This window comes from Pollachius pollachius (assembly GCF_949987615.1).
Source record: "Pollachius pollachius genome assembly, chromosome: 3".
NCBI classification, from domain to species: Eukaryota; Metazoa; Chordata; class Actinopteri; order Gadiformes; family Gadidae; genus Pollachius; species Pollachius pollachius.
The window spans coordinates 51,069,133-51,087,239 of record NC_136936.1 but is presented as its reverse complement, the minus strand read 5'-3'; the positions used below and the strand labels follow the sequence as shown (position 1 = coordinate 51,087,239).

Below are 18,107 nucleotides of genomic sequence, written 5' to 3'. Positions count from 1 at the left end.
CAACATCATACTTCTGATGGAAACATGATAGTAATAATTTGATATTGGTTTTCAGTAGAACCCATTTCAGAGTTGCCATCGTTACAGTGTAATATCGATATCATATCAGATATCATATCTGATCTATGAACCCCCTCCAGTCACACGCAGCGACTCAAACCAAGACCTCCCCAGACGAGGGGGTCTCCCCAGACGAGGGGGTCTCCCCAGACGAGGAGGTCACCTCCCTGAGGAGGTCTCCCCAGACGAGGAGGTCTCCCCAGACGAGGGGGTCTCCCCAGACGAGGAGGTCTCCCCAGACGAGGAGGTCTCCCCAGACGAGGGGGTCTCCCCAGTCGAGGAGGTCTCCCCAGACGAGGAGGTCTCCCAGTCGAGGAGGTCTCCCCAGTCGAGGAGGTCTCCCCAGACGAGGGGGTCTCCCCATACGAGGAGGTCTCCCCAGTCGAGGAGGTCACCTCCCTGAGGAGGTCTCCGGTCCCACCAGCTCCTCACTCACCCTTCTCCTCTCCGGTGGGCGTTCCCGTCTCCGGCAGCTCGTACGACTCCACCGAAGTGCTTCTTTCCCGCTTCACCTTGACCTTGGAGCCGGGGCCGGAGGTCAGGCCCTGGCCGTTCTTCATCCCCATGCCCCCGGCCACGCCCCCGGCCCCCTTGGGCCCCAGGGTCTTTGGGTCCGAGGGGGAGGGCTGCGATTGGCCGCCCGCACTTCCTGGCTTCCCCTGGTTGGGCGGTTTAGAGTCCATCTGGCCGGCAGTGGAGGGGGACATGACAGGGGGGGAACGGACCATGGCCTCCGTCTTGGGTTTAGGGCTGGGGGGGGGGACAGGGGAGAGGGAACAGGGTTATCGTCACACACAGTGGAATGGTCCAAATGGTCCAATCGAGGGGTGGTAAATATATAGATTCATGTGGGCAGCGGGATTCATTGATTTCCCAACGGTTGTGTCATCAGGTTGACTGCAAATTTACTTTCAAGAAATTTTCAAGCCAGAAACGTAAACATTATCATAATGGAAACGGTAATGGTAGAGTCCTACAGGGGGCGTTGTAGCGCATTCACTGTTGATGTGCATCTTTTTTGCCTTCTTGTTTGGATCTTTCATAATGAACAACTGGCAACAACTTGCCAACCACACAAAAAGATTAAACCCAAAAATTAACCAAATATCCAATCCCAACTTTTACAGGATCCCAACTTCTACAGATACGCAACCAATACCGACCGGTCCTGAGCCGCTCGTCGCTCCATCGCATCGTGGGGAACCCTGTGGAACCCCGTTTCTCGAACTATCCACCTTCAATAACGACGGCTCTGCTTGTGTCTGTTTGTGCGTCCCGTCCTGCTCCTCCACACCACATGGGGTCAACACAGAGCAACACGCCGCCTCGGGCCAGGAGAGAGGCCCCTGCAGCCTGCCCAGGAGAGAGGCCCCTGCAGCCTGCCCAGGAGAGAGGCCCCTGTAGCCTGCTGATGGCCCCGGACAAGGAGCTCTGCTTTTCTTTCCCACAAGCAAGTTCTCTCCTTCCTCGACATTCCCAGGACACGGGGAACCCAATGACACTGAGGACCATCATGACCAGATGACCACCATCATCATCTCCGCCCTCAGTGGCTGGTGTTTAAACTGTCGTGCGATAAATTAGGACGACTACCGCGTCAAGCGGACCTCAAACAACATCTCCCGTAGCTACAATAAGAACACAAAAAAGTAAACTCAAGCACAAAAATGGAAAAAGACTCTCAGAGCTGAACAAGTGTCACCAGCAAAATATAAAATGTCTAAAAAACAAAACGTGACATGTGTCATGTAATTTATTTAATGGACAAACTGAGAGAATGCCCAGCGCTCAGCTAGCGTGGTCCTTCTGAACAGGAGAGCTGGCCCACAAGGCATCCTGCTCTGATCTCTGAGCCTTCCCCAGACTCCACGGGCGTGTTCAGCACCACTGGAACACAACAAGAGAGAGGGAGAGGGAGGGAGAGAGGGAGAGGGAGGGAGAGAGAGGGAGAGAGAGAGGGAGAGGGAGAGGGAGAGGGAGGAGGGAGGGAGGGAGAGGGAGAGAGAGGGAGGGAGGGAGAGAGAGAGGGGGGGAGGGAGGGAGAGAGAGAGGGAGAGAGGGAGAGGGAGAGAGAGGGAGGGAGAGAGAAAGGGGGGAGGGAGGGAGAGAGAGGGGGGAGAGAGGGAGAGGGAGGGAGAGAGGGAGAGAGGGAGAGGGAGAAAGAGGGAGAGAGGGGGGGAGGGAGGGAGGGGGGGAGGGGGAGAGAGGCAGGGAGAGGAAGAGAAGGAAACTGGGCGAAGAGGGCAGATAGGATGCGATGGCTGTGAATGGATCGTTGGGGGATCCAGGAAGGTGAATTCTGCCCTAAATCTCAAAATGTAAAGCCAGGTCCTGCCGTAGGACAGTCTGCTACCACACAGCAAATCTCCCGAACAGCGCACAACATTATTCTCGTCGCACACGCCCCGCTTTCTCACGCATGAGGCCAATGGCAACATGTCCTGAAACACAACCACAGACAGTGAGCAGAAACTGCACACACGTACACTGAAATCCAGCGCACACACACACACACAAATCCAACGCACCAGCTTGCATACACATGCACACACGAATCAAACGCACCAGCGTGCACACACACACACACACACAAATCCAACGCACCAGCGTGCACACACACACACACACACAAATCCAACGCACCAGCGTGCACACACACACACACACACACCCCTGCACTGGCAGAGCCAACAGCTGTTTCCAGAGGTTCCCGGCCGTGAGTCAGCGGGCAGAAGAACCTCCAACCTCCACGTCCTCTGAGCCGGGCCGGCCTCAGACCCACAGAGGGAGCACCCGGCAGAGGCCTCCTCAGACTGACCCTAGACCAGGACTAACCCGAGACCGGGACTAACCCTAGACTAACCCTAGACCGGGACCAACCCTAGACCGGGACCAACCCTAGACCGGGACCAACCCTTTACCGGGACCAACCCTTGACCGGGACCAACCCTTGACCGGGACCAACCCTAGACCGGGACTAACCCTAGACCGGGGCTAACCCTAGACCCGGACTAACCCTAGACCGGGACTAACCCTAGACCGGGGCCCCTCAGACTAACCCTAGACTGGGACTAACCCTAGACCGGGACTAACCCTAGACCGGGACTAACCCCGGACCCCAGACTGACCCTAGACCGGGACTAACCCTAGACCCCAGACTAACACTAGACCCCAGACTAACCCCAGACCGGGGCCCCCCAGACTAACCCCAGACCGGGCCCCCAAGACAAACCCCAGACCGGGGCCCCCCAGACTAACCCCAGACCGGGCCCCCCAGACTAACCCCAGACCGGGCCCCCCAGACTAACCCCAGGCTCCATCTGAGCCAGGCTCCAGGCTCAACAGCCGATCAGAGAGAGCTCCAGCGGTGGCGCGGTGCCAACTGGACCCCGCAGCGTCGAGATAACCTTTCACTGCCGGTGGAGCAAACCCACAGAGGCGCTGTGTCTGGCGTGTGCGTGCGTGCGTGCATGTGCGTGTTCCCATTGATGGGGAGAGGCCCATAGACTGATTTACTCCTGTTCATCGTTCCTCCCGGTGAAACTCAAGCCAACACGCATCTCAATACAGCACATCTCCAACACAATGCTCGTCTGTTTCCAACACACGCATCTGCAGAAGCCACAACACACAGGCAACACGTATCTATACCGCTAACACTACACAGATCTATACCGGCAACACTACACAGATCTATACCGCCAACACAACACGTATCTATACCGCCAACAACACGTATCTATACCGCCAACAACACGTATCTATACCGCCAACACAACACAGATCTATACCGCCAACACAACACAGATCTATACCGCCAACACAACACGTATCTATACCGCTAACACAACACGTATCTATACCGACAACAACACCTATCTATACCGCCAACACAACACAGATCTATACCGCCAACATTACACAGATCTATACCGCCAACACAACACGTATCTAAACCGCCAACAACACGTATCTATACTGCCAACAACACGTATCTATACCGCCAACACAACACGTATCTATACCGCCAACACAACACAGATCTATACCGCCAACACAACACGTATCTATACCGCTAACGCAACACGTATCTATCCCGCCAACACATATCTATATGACTAACACAACACGTATCTATACCACCAACACAACACAGATCTATACCGCCAACACATATCTATACCACTAACACAACACGTATCTATACCACCAACACAACACAGATCTATACCGCCAACACATATCTATACCACTAACACAACACGTATCTATACCACCAACACAACACAGATCTATACCACTAACACAACATGTATCTATACCGCCAAGACAACACGTATCTATACCACTAACATAACACATATCTATACCGCCAACACAACACGTATCTATACCACCAACACAACACGTATCTATACCGCCAACACAACACGTATCTATACCGCCAACACAACACGTATCTATACCACCAACACAACACGTATCTATACCACCAACACATATCTACTGCTAATACACATCTATATGCAACACAACCAAACACACATCTGTTTGCAAGATAACACAAAATTACCCACATGCTTGAACTGATGCACACCTACACCCAACACACACACACCTACACCCAACACACACACACACCTACACCCAACACACACACGCACACACACACCAACCCCGACCCCCCTCCACCCACACCCTGTCTCACCTCTGCGTGTTCGCGGTCTGTCTGTCTGTCGGCCTGTCTGTCCATCAGCCTGTCTCACCTCTGTGTGTTGGCGGTCTGTCTGTCTGTCCGCCTGTCTGTCTGTCAGCCTGTCTCACCTCTGCCAGTTGGCGGTCTGTCTGTCCATCAGCCTGTCTCACCTCTCCGTGTTGGCGGTCTGCCTGTCTGTCAGCCTGTCTGTCTGTCAGCCTGTCTCACCTCTGCGTGTTGGCGGTCTGCCTGTCTGTCAGCCTGTCAGTCCGTCAGCCTGTCTCACCTCTGCGTGTTGGCGGTCTGTCTGTCTGTCAGCCTGTCTGTCCATCAGCCTGTCTCACCTCTGCGTGTTGGCGGTCTGCCTGTCTGTCAGCCTGTCTGTCCGTCAGCCTGTCTCACCTCTGCGTGTTGGCGGTCTGTCTGTCTGTCAGCCTGTCTGTCCGTCAGCCTGTCTCACCTCTGCGTGTTGGCGGTCTGCCTGTCTGTCAGCCTGTCTGTCCGTCAGCCTGTCTCACCTCTGCGTGTTGGCGGTCTGCCTGTCTGTCAGCCTGTCTGTCCGTCAGCCTGTCTCACCTCTGCGTGTTGGCGGTCTGTCTGTCTGTCAGCCTGTCTGTCTGTCAGCCTGTCTCACCTCTGCGTGTTGGCGGTGGGGGAGTTCTTCAGCCTGCTGGCGTGCATGGACGGCGCTCCGAGCACCACCGAGCAGGGGGGGGTGATCAGCTGGTGGGGGCTGCCGGCGTGCGACAGCGGCGCCTTGGCCCGCACGTTCCGGGGCCCGGCGCCGGGCCCCCCCGCCCCGCCCGGGCCCCCCCGCCCGTCCTTGGCATCCTCGCGCTCCTTCTTCCCCCGCTCCTTCTTGTTGAAGTGTGTCGCCGCCGCCCCGGCCGCCGCCGGCCGCTCCTCCTGCACCTCCAGCATCCTCTGGGGCCTCGCTGGGGGGGGGGGGGCTCCTCTGGGGCCTCGCTGGGGGGGTGCGGGGACGTGTGTGTGCGTGCGTGCGTGAGTGTGCGTCGGGAGCGTTTGTGTGTTTAAAAAAAGATTAGAAAAAAGATCTCCGACTGGGGGAAAAAAGACGGAGATTCTTCCGGAGGTGCGGGGGTCGGAGTGTTGGCTACGTTTCACAAGGGGGCTCTCGAAGCCCTGGAGCGCTCTGTGGAGAGAGAGACACACACAGGGGGGTCCGTTAACACACACACAGTCTGGAGGAGCCCTGGTACCCCCTGTAAGGGGGAGTGTGCGTGTGTGTGTGTGTGTGTGTGTTTTTTAGGAGCGCAGCCCAGCCAGTCAGATTATATTGTCATCCTGAAAATATTTAGGAGAGCCTCCAACACTCCAGCAGGGTAACTGGCTCCAGAGCTCCCGTTGGGAGGAGGGAGGGAGAGGAAGGGGAGGGGGAGGACAGGGGGGAAGAGAGAGGGGAGAGGGAAGACGGGTGAGGGAGGGGAGAGGGGGAGGATGGCTGAGGACGAGGGGAGAGGGGAGAGGGGGAGGCCTAACTTCTTCCCCAGCAGCAGAACTGCGCGGGAACAGAGCAGCTAGCTCCGGTCTGAACAAGGCTAGCAGACACCGATCTGAAGCTTCTGAAGAAAACCAATAAAGTTTGGGATAGTCAGACTTGCTCAGAGACTACTCAGACTACTCATCTAACTAGAACTGTTACCCGTTATGTTGTTTCACATGTATAAAGTATAAATATAGCTATTTGTACACATATGTTGTTCATATTTTGTGGTTGACTTGCAGGCAAATGTTTTTCTGGTTTCCATTCCTCATGACGTTCAGCATACTAACCAATGAGACCAGATCAAACCAGATACTGACCGGATCAAACCAGATGCTGACCGGATCAAACCAGATGCTGACCGGATCAAACCAGATGCGGAACAGATCAAACCAGATACTGACCAGATCAAACCAGATCCAACCAGATACTGACCAGATTAAACTAGATCCAACCAGATACTGACCAGATTAAACCAGATCCAACCAGATACAGACCAGATCAAACAAGATACAGACCGGATCAAACAAGATCCGCGGTTGTTGTGACACTGAACGGCTCTAGATGCATTCAGAAAGCAGACCAGAAACACTGGAAACAAACGAGGCAGTGATAAGGAGCCAATCCACTTCATCACACAGAACAACACAGAACACCAGAGAACACCAGAGAACACCACAGAACACCACAGAACACCACAGAACAACGTTCTCTGGAGGACAGCTGTGAGAGATGATCCACTCACCAAACTGGTAAAACTACGGGAACATGCAGTACCCAACGTGCAGTCCGGTGTGACTGCAGAACTCCTCAGCAGAGCTTCCTGCTCAGACACGGTCGGTCCAGCGGGATGCTCTGACGTCCCAGTGGGGTTGAGTATCCCCAGTGGCCCGGTGGATCACCCCCCCCCTCCTAGCCCCACAGACCGTCTCCCCTGGCAGAGGGACGGTAAACACAGCGTCCACACATCCAGATCCACAAGGAGGATTGAACTCCCACTGGGGGCCGTTTGAACGTGGCAGAACCCGTTCCCAAGCCGGCTTCGTTCATCACATAGATCATTTGCATGCACATTTTCCTGATGAGTGATTAACCACATCCAACGTTAAGCGACACCTCATATCCGGGTGTATGGGATCAGCGCTCCGCTCTCACAGCCTGGGTTTGGGATCAGGGCCAAAGTATACAAGATCACCCAGAACTGAAACTTTCGGTGGCGAGACATTGTGAAATATCTAACTTTAGGGCTGGGCTCCACACTATCGGACATTGTCTATAACACTTTGACATCAAGACTTTGTGAAAGTGAATTAATACAACAGGACAGTGATGGTGAGACCATAGGAATAAATATTACAGCAATTTCATATTGAAATGGATGAGAGAAGACAGAAGCGGTTAACGGAGATCTGTAGCGTTACAAAGAACGACTTGGCCTCGGTGAGTCACACTTTATAGTCACCCTCGTTCTGAATGAAAGCCTTCCACATGGCGTGCAGACAGTGAGGAACCTTCTCCACACTCCCCCTGACACCTTCCTGCAGACAGGAGGTAACAGACCCTCGTCGTCCTGCTGGAGGAGGGGAGATCCTGGCCGTGGAAACACGGACGCTCCGCCGATCCCACACAACAGTCACTGATCAGCTCCTGACTCTCCTCTGGAATCAACCGGACCGTGTCTCGCCAGACGGTCTGCCGGCCGCACGCTCTCCAGGAGAGCCATGGAGACTACAGACGGTCCAATGCCATTTTTTCCTTCCCGATACCGATTCCGATTCCTGAACTTCAGTATCGGCCGATACCGAGTGTGTACCGATTCAGCATCTAGCATTGTAACTACTAATAGCACTTGTTCTAATTGAAGGGTTCTCTTCCGATGACGGCATGCATATTTTTTGTTATTTCAGAGCTAGATCATTTAAATTTATAATCTATAATTATAATACATTTGTATTCTTGTAGTTAAGCGTGAGTGTCCATGTGTTTCCGACTTGGAAGCGTGAACACATGTAGGTCGGAGATGATGCTTTTCCCAGTCCGACTTTTCCCCCTCCGACTAGGGGTGCAACGGATCACAAAACGCACAGTTCGGATCGGGTCACGGTTTTTGAGTCACGGGTCGGATTATTTTCGGATCAAAAAAAAAAAATGATAACAAGACAGAGGTCACTTTAAAAAAAATCTTCAAATGTGTAAAAACAAAATAAAGTGGAAAATTTGGTAATAATCCTGCTTCCTTTAGGCATAGTCAATACTTAAAAAAATTGCTTGCATCCACATAAATTAAAAAAATAACTCAAGATGTACTTGAGTTAAAAAAAAATTAGAAAAATTTTTTTTTAGAACAATGTAAAACAATATAAAGTGCAAACTGAGGCATTATTCCTACTTCTTTTAAACATGGAAAGTAAATAAAATAAAAAAAACTGTTTCCAAGGAAGCACAGCAGACCTGGATTTACAACTTTAAATTCAGGATATCTGCATTGCCTGGGGAGATTGTTGAGTCTACACTCTCCCCAGGCAATGCAGACTTTTTTTTTTCATTTCAAGTATCGTAGCGAAATAAAGTTTCTGTCGTGGCATTTTGTAAATCCATTGATTTCTGTTGGAAGACTCATTGCTCGTTGACCGGAAATTGAAAGGGGGGCTAGTTGTAGTCTTTCGGACGCAGCGGTCTGACGCTGCGTTCGACCGTTAACCAACGCAGCGTCAGACCGTAGTGTTTGTGATGTTCTCTGCCTGTGTAGTATATGAGTCACGTGACGGCATCGGATCAGCGCATAGTCTCGCCGATACCCGATACTGCCTAGAATGCAGTATCGGACGAAATTCCAATACTGGTATCGGAACAACTGTAATGAAGACCTGCAGCTACAGAGACCCCCACACACACACTCACAGACAGACTCACAGGACACACACACAGACACACACTTACAGGACACACTCACAGACACACTGCGTCTCAGGGCTGCTCGCAGACACACACACACAGGACACACACACAGACACACCCACACACAGACCAACACACAGGACACACTCACAGACCAACACACAGGACACACTCACAGACACACTCACAGACCAACACAGAGGACACACTCACAGACACACTCACAGACGCACAACGTCTCAGCGCTGCTCCCCACTCAACAACACCAACACCTGTCAATCAGCGGCCGTGGCTCACATGCTACAGAGTGCCTAATTGGGGAGTTTACGTGCGTGGCTGTCACAGCCGTCACCCTGCCCGGTCCCCACGCCACGCAGCGTCTCCGTCGGAGCGCCGAGCTGTCCATCACGCCGCCGCCAGGCAGCCAGGCCGACTAATGGGCGGGAAACCGCCGTAATGAGGCCTTGAAAAATACCGCCGCTTTTTTCTTGATGGCTGCGATATAAATATGGGTTTTTGTGAGCGGAGGAAGGGGCTGAATAAAGTTCAATTCAATTAGATTCGGGTTCCCCGACGTGGGTGGCACTAGAGGAGGGGAATTCATCTCTCGCGCTGGAGCTTACGCACAGACGTGGTCGACCGGTCGAGCACCCCTCGTACCAGGGGGGAGAGCCCCAATCTGGGGGGGGTCGTAGACAGGGAGCGCTGACCTTGACACCGACGGAACCACAGCGGTCTGAAGGCTCCATCTCTGTGTCTGATGCACCGCAGTACATCAGCGCAGGCATTGGCTGTATCAAAATACATCGACTCACACACCCACAGCCCTCTCCCCCCCTCCTGCTGTTGGCTGTGAAGGGCCCGCTGATGTTTTAGCCTTATTTATGCAAATCCTATTTTGCAGCTCAGCCACAGACATATTACTCCCTCTCTGTCCCTAACCCTCTCTCTCTCTCTCTCCCTCACTCTCTGTGTCCATCTCTCTCTAACTCTCTCCCTGTCTCTGTCCCCAACCCTCTCTCTCTCTCTCTCTCTGTGCCCATCTCTCTCTCTCTCTCTCTCTCTCGCTCTCTCTCTCTCACTCTCCATCTCCATCTCTCTGTACCTACCCCTCTCTCTCTCTCCCTCTCTGTGTCCATCTCTCTCTCTCTCTAACTCTCTCCCTGTCTCTGTCCCCAACCCTCTCTCTCTCTCTCTCTCCATCTCTCTTTCCCCACCCCTCTCTCTCTCTCTCTCTCTCTCTCTGTCTCTCTCTTTCCATCTCTCTCTCTCTGTCCCTACCCCCCCCTCTCTCTCTCTCTCTTCTCTGTGTGGCTCGCTCGCTCCCCTCCCTCTGCCTTGTCTGCCTAGCCTCCATCTCCAGAAGATTCTTTAAGCCTGTATTTGTTTTTAAGGCGATATCAGAAACACAATTTTCCACGTCTCCCCACACTGTTCTGGGGGAAGCGGGCGGTGGCAGAACGCCCCTCTGTCGCCCCACACAGGTCGTGAACTGGTTCTGACCCCACAGAGGTACCCCACCGAGGGTCTCTGTGGCAGCGCTGGAGAACCAACTCAAACAGAGCGGTCGAAACAAACCCCGAAGGCTACTGCCAACGACACATTAGCGTGATCGTTCTGCGCTTGAAGATGCAAAAAGTCTCCTTACCATCGCGTGACGCTAGTCTCGCGGCGCTAGTTCGCCCCTCCCAACACACCGCACTGATTCGCTGGTTGTGTGCTAGCACAGTTGTGTGGTAGCAGCACACAACAAATCAGAGGCCCTGATCCTCAGACACCAACGCTCTCAGACTTTACATAACGGACCAGACACCGTCCGTGCGGTTCCCAAAGCTTCCATCACAGCTGAACACACCGAACAGATTGTTCCTGAACTCGTCCGAGTCTCCCCAGTCGTTTCAGACGGCTAACGGTTGGGCCGTGCGTAGCAACACCTAACTCAGTAGTCCGCTCTGCGTTCCTTCAGCTGTGATCGCCGTGAGAGAACAAACAAAATAAAATGTAAACACGAGGACCTCCTCCCTCCTCCTCCTTCTCCTCCTCCTCCTCTTCCCACTCAGCGGCCACCGTGGATCAGCTGGGAGAACCGGTAACCGGGAACCTCGCCTCGCCCGGTTCCTGCCACATACCTGCTGTGTACCGACGCCGGGCTGGCAGAGACCGGGACACGCCCCCTCCCGGCCAATGGGTCAGCCCCCGCCCCCCCCACTGGGGCCCTCCACCGTCACCGAGGGGCCCCTGACCGCATGGCCCCGCAGCTTCCTGAAGGCCTCAGACAGAACAAGCCCCCCCTGCTGAGCCTCCACTCACACACCCACAGGACAGGACAGAGCGCTGCCGTAGCGACGCAGGGCGTGGTTACAGCGGGCGCCGGCCGGCGGAGGTTTTTGGCGTGCGAGCCTCAGACGGAACACCTTTTTCCTGCTGCCGCCAGAAACCTCAAATATTTACACGGAGCGTCGGCGCTCCGGGTCCCCGGGCGGCTCCGGCTCTTAAGGGCTGATTATGGCTCAACGTACACCACGCAGACGCTCCGACGCAGTCCTGAACCTTTAAGGTTCTGCGTCGGGTTTTAGCGAGCGGACCAATCACAGCCCTTGCAAGGACGTGAGGGGTCCGCAACCCCCTTGCGTTGTGTGACCATAATCAGGCCACCGTCGCTGGAGAGCGGCCTTCCCATCTGCTGGCTGGCTGCGTGCCCCCCCCCCCCCCCCGACTGGCGGTCTGGACGCCTCCGTCTCCTCTCCGGCAGACGGCTGTCCGTCCCCGGGAGAGGCAGCATGTGTGTCGTGTCACCTCCACTCCCGTCACCGCGGCGACGCCGCCGCCTTCCCAGTGTCCATCACACCGATGGGAGCGCCGCTGAAAGCCAGAGTGCGAGCAAACGGTGTGAGACGGACGGACCCACGGGGGCGTGTGTCCGCCCCCCCCCCCTCACACGTCGTGCAGCCGACCGCGTGGCTCTGGTCCGCGACACCTGATTCCGCACGCACACGCGCACGCACACACACACACACACAGCTGAGTCACTAGTGACACATCTGCTGGCGTGGCCGGGCAGCTCGCCACGTGGAGGCGGGCCCTGGCAGGAGGCCGGCCCCCAGAACCCCCGGCGGATCTGTGTCTCTCTGTCTCCCACCCACACACACACACTGGGGCCAAACACACTCCAGCCCCCCCGTCCGTCCGTCCGTCCGTCCGTCCGTCTGTCTGTCCGCGCGCCGTGTCTGAGTGGCTGAGGCGCGTTATCACAGATCCACTTGTCCGGTCTATATGGTTAACAACATGGAGGCTCGTTAACAGAACAAACAGGCCATTATCCCCCCCCCCCCCCCCGTGTGTGTGTGTGTGTGTGTGTGTGTGTGTGTGTGTGTCTACATAAAAGAAAAGGATACTTTTATGCCCATTTTACAAAGTCTAGCCTCGTTCCCCCCCCCCCCCCCCCCCCCACCCTCTGCTGCCCTTCCTGCTGTGAGGAACACTCCCTGCGGCCAAAGGCATTCTAGGAACTCCCAACGGATGGCCAGGGGCCTCCAGGTCCCTCCAGGGGCCTGCTGTCTGACGAGGTAAAGTGGACGATTCTACTCCTCGTCAAGTGGTCCAAGTGGTGCTACTGTGACGCCTCATCCATGTACAAGTACGAATATCGGCAACGGGCCAGTGCTCCTGGATGGGCAGAAGGGCGGAGGGAGTGATGCCGGGGTGTTACACGAGGGGGGGGCCCAAACCTGTGAAGACCATCTCAACCCCACGGCCCCAGGGGCCCGGGAGGGGGAGGTACGTACCTGTGAACTTCTTCTATAAACACACGACAACCGGAGACGGAGCCGCGGTAGCAGAAGCCACTCAGCAGTTCCATACAAAGGAAATGGAAGAGACGCATTCAGAACCAGGGTCCACAAGAACCCGGTTCCACCGCTGGGGGGAGGAGCCTCTCTAGGTTCCGTCGCTAGGGGGAGGAGCCTCTCTAGGTTCCGTCACTAGGGGGAGGAGCCTCTTTAGGTTCCAACGCTGGGGGGAGGAGCCTCTTTAGGTTCCAACGCTTGGGGGAGGAGCCTCTCTAGGTTCCACCACTGGGGGGAGGAGCCTCTCTAGTGTCTGGTACTACCAACCTGGAGTCGCCGCAACAAGCTAACTGGAAACACACATGTGCACACGCACACGTAGCCCGCTTCACCACGGAGCGGAGTCAACGCCCCCGAACACGGTCGGAGGTCGGCCCTGAATTACCCCGTTTACCAAGTGTGTCATTCAGCAGGAATTTAAAACTTTGGCAAAACCAGCCCAATTAAAAACACACACACACACACACACACACACACACGTTTTTAATGCCAAAGAATCCAACAGTAACCAGGATGCTACCAGCAGTGATGAAGGACTTCATGGATCAACTCGACTTGACTTCCAATAGGCAGACAGGCATTCAAATATCTGAAACTTTAACCTGTGCTGGCTTATACTTAAACTAATTGCTAAACTAAAAAGAACATTTTGTGATGTCTGGTTGTTGTCTGCCTCTGATCCTCCCAACACAAAGTATAGGTACGCGACCTTTCATTCCTGTGAGCCCAACGCCACCTCTACCGGATAATAAGGACATCTCTGGGCTTGAATCACTACAAACCATGGAGCAACCCTTCTCGCTTTAAAACTCTTCAGTTCTTTATAATAAACAATAAATGTAATTTTAAAGCATGAAAATCTATATCTTGTCACCATGCACATCCCTACCGTTTACGACTCCCCTTCCTAGCCAGGAGCCTGGACTAGAGCCACGGGCCTCAGAGGGAGATGGAACCGACCCAGGGTCCAACCCCAAAGAACCTGAAAAGTCCCAGCAGAACCCAACATCCTCTCCGATGTGGCTACTGATTATTGATTATTGGTAATGGCCAGCACACGTTGAGTGTAACTTTAGTTGGGAAGCTACTGGGTGTTTTAACTTAAAACCAGACTCAACAGGGCTCTATCGAACCTTACTGGGGTGAGGCTATATGCTACGAGGCTATGCTATGCTAGCAGGCTAGGCCAGTCCACCGGGGCCCTCCCACCGCACCACGACGCCGACCAGCAGAGGAAGCTCAGGACATGAAGAAGGGGAGCCCTGCAGGAAGGGACGTAACCCAGGACAACCGGAGCGGCCCACCTATGCCAGACCTGTCAATCATGTCAGAGCTACCTGAAGCCTGAGTGACGGGTACATCCTAACCCGGGCAGACACCGGGGCCCTGGAGCCCCACGGTGACTCAGACTAGAGCCCCCCCCCCCCCCCCCCCCCCCCCACACCGCGTCAGACCCGAAGAGAAGAGGAGGAGGAGCGGACAGAGAGGAAGGTCTGAGGCCGTACATCAGCGTGTGACGGAACGACGCCGTCAGAGAGGAGCCGTCTGCCTGTCTGTCTGTCTGCCAGTTAACGAGATAGCCGTCCGCTGGTGTTACTACGAGAGGGGGGCGGGGGGCATGTTGCACCCCCCTAGCTGCAGGGGTCACCCACTAGGAGCATCCAGGCCCTACACACGCTAAAACATTTAAGGAGGAAGGCCGGCTCCGTCTGCCCTTTGATGGGCAGAATGTATTCCTAAACTCCGCTGTCTGCGTTCCGTACTGAATGACCCGGACCTGTTACGCGGTGCATGCCGGCGCTAACACAATCTGAGTCCACGGCCGCCCCAACCGACCGATTCTCCCACACTGGGGCATTCTTGTGTCCAGCATGTAGGGGAATTGAATCACCTCATTTTCTGTTAGCTTTAAATGAGCCATGGCGTTTGTCAAATTATTTTGTTTGTTTTTTCCATTTTGTAATGCAGAATGAAACACACACACACACACACACACACACACAGGCACACGCACGCACACACACACACCTTCTACAATCTGTGCAGCACTCTGAACCGGAGTGTTTAAAGGGACTGATCAGAGCTCGGACCGGTAGAAGCATGATTTCATCATTTCACATTATTTCATCATTGCTTCAGGTAGGCGGGCGTTGCAGAGAGAAAAGCAGCCTTTGACACATCAAAACCCCTCGAATACAATACAACATAGAAACAGAAATAAAAACAACAATAGGTATCCACAGACACCAATGCCAGGAAACACACTCAGCCAATCCTGACGGAGACCAGACCCATGAACCTCCTGTCGATGTCTCTGGACCGCGCTGTCCATTAGACAGCGCTCATCAGATCTCTCCTCAGTTCACCCCCCCCCCCCCCGCCCCCCCCCTCAAACCCGCCTCTTCGCCTTCTTACTCCGATGACCTCCGTGGGTCCGACCAGTCCGTTAAAGATCAACCACCGAGAACAGTTCGATAAACATACATCACTACTTCTTCAGGTTAACGGCCGAGGATTCCTCTGCTTCCAGCGGTGGAGTGGTTGTCTTAGGGCATGGGGTCGCGTCCCACACAGAGAGGAACAGCGTGGAACCCAGAAGGATAGTGTTCCAGCAGACCCGCTCTAATGAAAGTGCAACTCTGTTCACCTCCCTCCCTTCTCTCCGTCATAAAGACAGCATGGACCTTCTGATGGCTGAACACTAACCGACACTGCTGCTGCTGAACCACGAGAACCTGAACACCTCCAATCACCTCATGTGTCATTTCCCTGTCCATTTGGCCAGGCCAGAGGACATTGTGTGTTCAGTCCCAGAGGCATACAACCTAGAATCCTATTGCTACTAGTTCTTCTAGACGCGCCAGCCGGTGACTAAAGGACTGACGACCTGTATGTCATACGTGTGTCTCTGCTTAGATGTTCGTCCTTCGTCCAAGGCTGAACTGACACAGATACAGAATAGAGGATTCTCTCAGTGCATGAGATAGAGCCTCAAGTAGTGGGTGAGCAAAAGAGGGCTTTGGCGGTGTTCGGCTTAGCCCAGGAGGAAGAGCTGGTTGTAACTGGAAGGTTGCTAGTTCAATTCCCAGCTCCTCCTAGCTGACTGTCGAGGTGTCCCCGAGCGAGACGCCTCGCCCTCACTAGGAGACCAGCTGGCTGGCGCCCTGCGTGGTCGACTCCGCCGTCGGTGTGTGAATGTGTGACTGAACCGTTGTGAGGTTGCTTTGGATAAAAGCGTCTGCTAAATGCCCAGAATGCAAAGGTAAGAGAGCTGGTTACCTTAGAAGCCCCCCTGCCCATTTAGCAGGGCCTCATGTGGACGGCCGGTCTCTGAGCCCGGGCGTTGGTCGCTCTCCTCCTCCACACGTACCGATCCTCTGCCTCACAGCGGCACCCTACAGCCACAGGTCATTCACACCTGCAACACAGGGACACAACTTTATTCGTACAGGCGTCACACAAACAAACAAGGTCATAGCATGGAAAAGCACTCCCGGGCCCCGTGTAGACGGACACAGAGATAAACCCCCCGCTCCGGAGAGATCCTCAGGGAGTCCCAGTTCTCCTTCATGGCCCGAAACGCTGGTTTCCCCTCCACTCCTTACATGTGTACACGGGAGTGAGTGGAGGAGTGGGAAACGTTAACACCCCAGGGTCTGCCCTTCTCTAGATAAATAATAAATAAAAAGGCTACTGGATCTTACTGCCATCAGAGATCATCTGGGCCGATTTAAGAATGAATGATAGGTGGTGGGCCAATCAGAGTAGGGTTGGAAGTGTCTGTTCATGGAGACAGGGCCGCCCCACCGACTCATTAGCGAAAGTTGCAGAGTTAGAACCTTTAAGGAAGAAGAGGCCAGCTCAAACACAACGGGGTTCATATTTATGTCGCACACATGCACTGGAAGTTATTTAAAAATGTATATTTATTAAGAGCTAGGCCTTGCAACACACAACAGCAGAACCGAGTTCTACCTTGTCTGCTGAATCCCATATTACAAAATCACACAACTCACTTATGCGTTCAACTAAAGACGACAAAACCCCAACACCCTTCATCTAACGCCGCCTTCTCTGGGTTCCTGAGGCCACTTGCCAGAACCAAACTTTGGGCAGTCCAAATAGAAATGTACACGAAGTATAAAAATCAAACCAACGTTTCTACAAAGCCTTAAAGAAAACCTCCAAACAGCGACCATGGGACTGAACCCCTGCGCTCTGGACAGACGGAGGACTGAACCCCTGCGCCTCTCTGGACAGACGGGAGGACCAACTATTCCCTGCGCTCCCAACTCCACCAACTTTTTTTCCCTACAGAAGTTGTTCCTGTTTCCCGGGGAGGGGGAAGGGAGGACTGGAGCCTCGGCGGCGCAAACAAAGTCCTCCCCGCCAGGGAGGCTCCGGCGGCGGGGACCGGGACAGAGCCCGGCCGTCCCCCGGCGGAGCCTCCGTCCCCTCCGTCCCCGTCATGAGTAACATTTGAGGCTTTGTCTAATAAAAGATGGCCCCTCCCACGGAGGAACGCTGGACGCTTTAAGTTGTGCTGGCACCAGTAACACCAGTAACATGGAACCATTAAATCACCGCCGATGTGCTCGGTGATGATCAGAGGCCTTAATCTGCCCTGCGCGTAAAATCTGACGAGAGACGTTTGATATTAAAGAGATACAATAGAGATACAATTAAAGAGATACGATACCGACGGCCTCTGCCGCTACATGCATGCTGCATTGTATCCGTTTTTCACGGGCGGTCCTCCGGTACAAACGGGGGAAAAAAACAAGATTTCTCCGCGAGTTTGCGTCCCTTTCAAAGCACATTGTGGATCGCATCCCCCCGTTCCAGAGACCTTATTGTCGCCATTGTAGCGCTGCGAGCTCTTTCTCCGGAGGTTCGGGAGGCAGCCTGCGGGGACCGAGGCGGAGGAGGACGGACCCGGAGTGAGACGTCCCCGGGAGGAGGACCCGCGTGTACCGCGGCCAGCAGGACTAAACTCACCTGGAAGGGCTTCTATTATCTCCTTATTATCCGTGTATTATCCGTTTATTATCCTCTCCTCCGAACAATGAGGCGGTGTGCCGCGCGCGGGGATCAAATCACAACA

The 18,107-nt window shown here is 54.3% G+C and overlaps 1 protein-coding gene across 1 annotated transcript in view; it reads right to left on the bottom strand.

Moving 5' to 3' along the window:
- bcl9 (BCL9 transcription coactivator) overlaps positions 1 to 18,107 on the bottom strand; it is a 29,422-nt gene that overhangs the window by 11,257 nt on the left and 58 nt on the right. The window contains 4 exon segments of the mRNA XM_079731264.1: positions 497 to 810; positions 5,391 to 5,909; positions 16,283 to 16,421; positions 18,002 to 18,107. The exon segment at positions 18,002 to 18,107 is cut by the window's right edge and continues 58 nt beyond it. Coding sequence (XP_079587390.1) covers positions 497 to 810; positions 5,391 to 5,677 — 601 coding nt within the window. The 5' untranslated portion in view covers positions 5,678 to 5,909; positions 16,283 to 16,421; positions 18,002 to 18,107.